The sequence below is a fragment of the Protobothrops mucrosquamatus genome, unplaced genomic scaffold (assembly GCF_001527695.2).
Source record: "Protobothrops mucrosquamatus isolate PMUCROS unplaced genomic scaffold, P.Mucros_1.0 scaffold3151, whole genome shotgun sequence".
In the NCBI taxonomy this organism is placed as follows: domain Eukaryota; kingdom Metazoa; phylum Chordata; class Lepidosauria; order Squamata; family Viperidae; genus Protobothrops; species Protobothrops mucrosquamatus.
The window spans coordinates 178,582-180,029 of NW_015389151.1; the positions used below are offsets into that span (position 1 = coordinate 178,582).

General features: G+C 49.3%; 1 protein-coding gene across 1 annotated transcript in view; it reads right to left on the bottom strand.

Moving 5' to 3' along the window:
* The window catches only part of LOC107297129 (hydroperoxide isomerase ALOXE3-like), a 23,189-nt gene extending 22,207 nt beyond the window's left edge, over positions 1-982 (bottom strand). The window contains exon 1 of the mRNA XM_029286233.1: positions 806-982. Coding sequence (XP_029142066.1) covers positions 806-982 — 177 coding nt within the window. The remainder of the gene's footprint in view (positions 1-805) is intronic.
* Positions 983-1,448: the final 466 nt, after the last annotated feature.

Here is a 1,448-nt window from a genome sequence, read left to right on the forward strand (position 1 = left end):
CTCTTGAGAAGGTTGAACCTGGTCCCTCTTGAGAAGGTTGAACCTGGTCCTTCTTGAGAAGGTTGAACCTGATCCCTCTTGAGAAGATTGAACCTGGTCCTTCTTGAGAAGGTTGAACCTGGTCCCTCTTGAGAAGATTGAACCTGGTCCCTCTTGAGAAGACTGAACCTGGTCTCTCTTGAGAAGGTTGAACCTGGTCCCTCTTCAGAAGGTTGAACCTGGTCCCTCTTCAGAAGATTGAACCTGGTCCCTCTTCAGAAGATTGAACCTGGTCCCTCTTCAGAAGATTGAACCTGGTCCTTCTTGAGAAGGTTGAACCTGATCCCTCTTGAGAAGATTGAACCTGGTCCCTCTTGAGAAGGTTGAACCTGGTCCCTCTTGAGAAGATTGAACCTGGTCCCTCTTGAGAAGACTGAACCTGGTCTTTGAGGGGCTCCTACAAAGAAGTAGGGAGGTCAACCTATTCTCCAAAACCACCAGAAGGCAGGACAAGAAGCAACGGGTGGAAACGAATCAAGGAGAGAAGCAACTTGGAACTAAGGAGAAATTTCCTGACAGGGAGAACAATTAACCAGTGGAACAGCTTGCCACCAGATGTTGTGGGTGCTCCATCACTGGAGATTTCTGAGAAAAGATTGGAAAACCATGTGTCTGAAATGGTCTAGGGGTTGGCTAGGGGATAGAAGACCTCCAAGGTCCCTCCCAATTCTGTTATTCTGTCTCTCTCTGGACCAAAATCCATTCCAGGAGCTAAGGTACCATCTCCCAAACTTCCTTCTCTTGGGACTTGAACCCATATTCTTACCGATCCTAGAGAGCAGGTCATCCCAATCTGGTCCAGAAACCTCTTGGGGCTTTCTCCGTTGGGGCCCACCAAGGTGATGGAGATCAAATCTGAAGTCCCCGTTGAAAGACCTTGGCCGGTCGTCACTTGAGCCTTGTAGATCACCGCTGGGTGCTGAGAAGATCCGTTCTGGTCCATCCTTCTGGTGGTGGGATGGAGAAGAAGGAGACGAGAAGAACGTTCTCTCAAGCTTGAGGAAGGATTGAGGAGAAGAAGAAGAAGAGAACTGCTTCGGAACTGGCTCTTCTCCCCTTGTGAGTTACACCCAGATGCCTCCAAGCCAACTCAGAAGAAGGGCCGTCCTCCTCCTCCTTCTTCTCCATCCTCCTCCTCCTTCTTCTCCTGTTCCTCCTCCTCTCCAGTTTTTCCTCCTTCTTTCACAAACCTTGGCCCAGTAGCCTCACTGAGGTCCTTCTTCTCATTCCCTAGAGGAAAAATCTCCGACATGGTGGAAAGAAAACTTAAGTTGAGGTCTCCATGGTGGGTCAGGACCTCAACGCATGAGCAGGAGATGTCGACCTAGCACGAAAACCTACAGGGTGGAAGCAAAATAAAGAGATGGATAGGCGAGGAAAGAAATATAAGCGGTCCTCAAGTTACGACT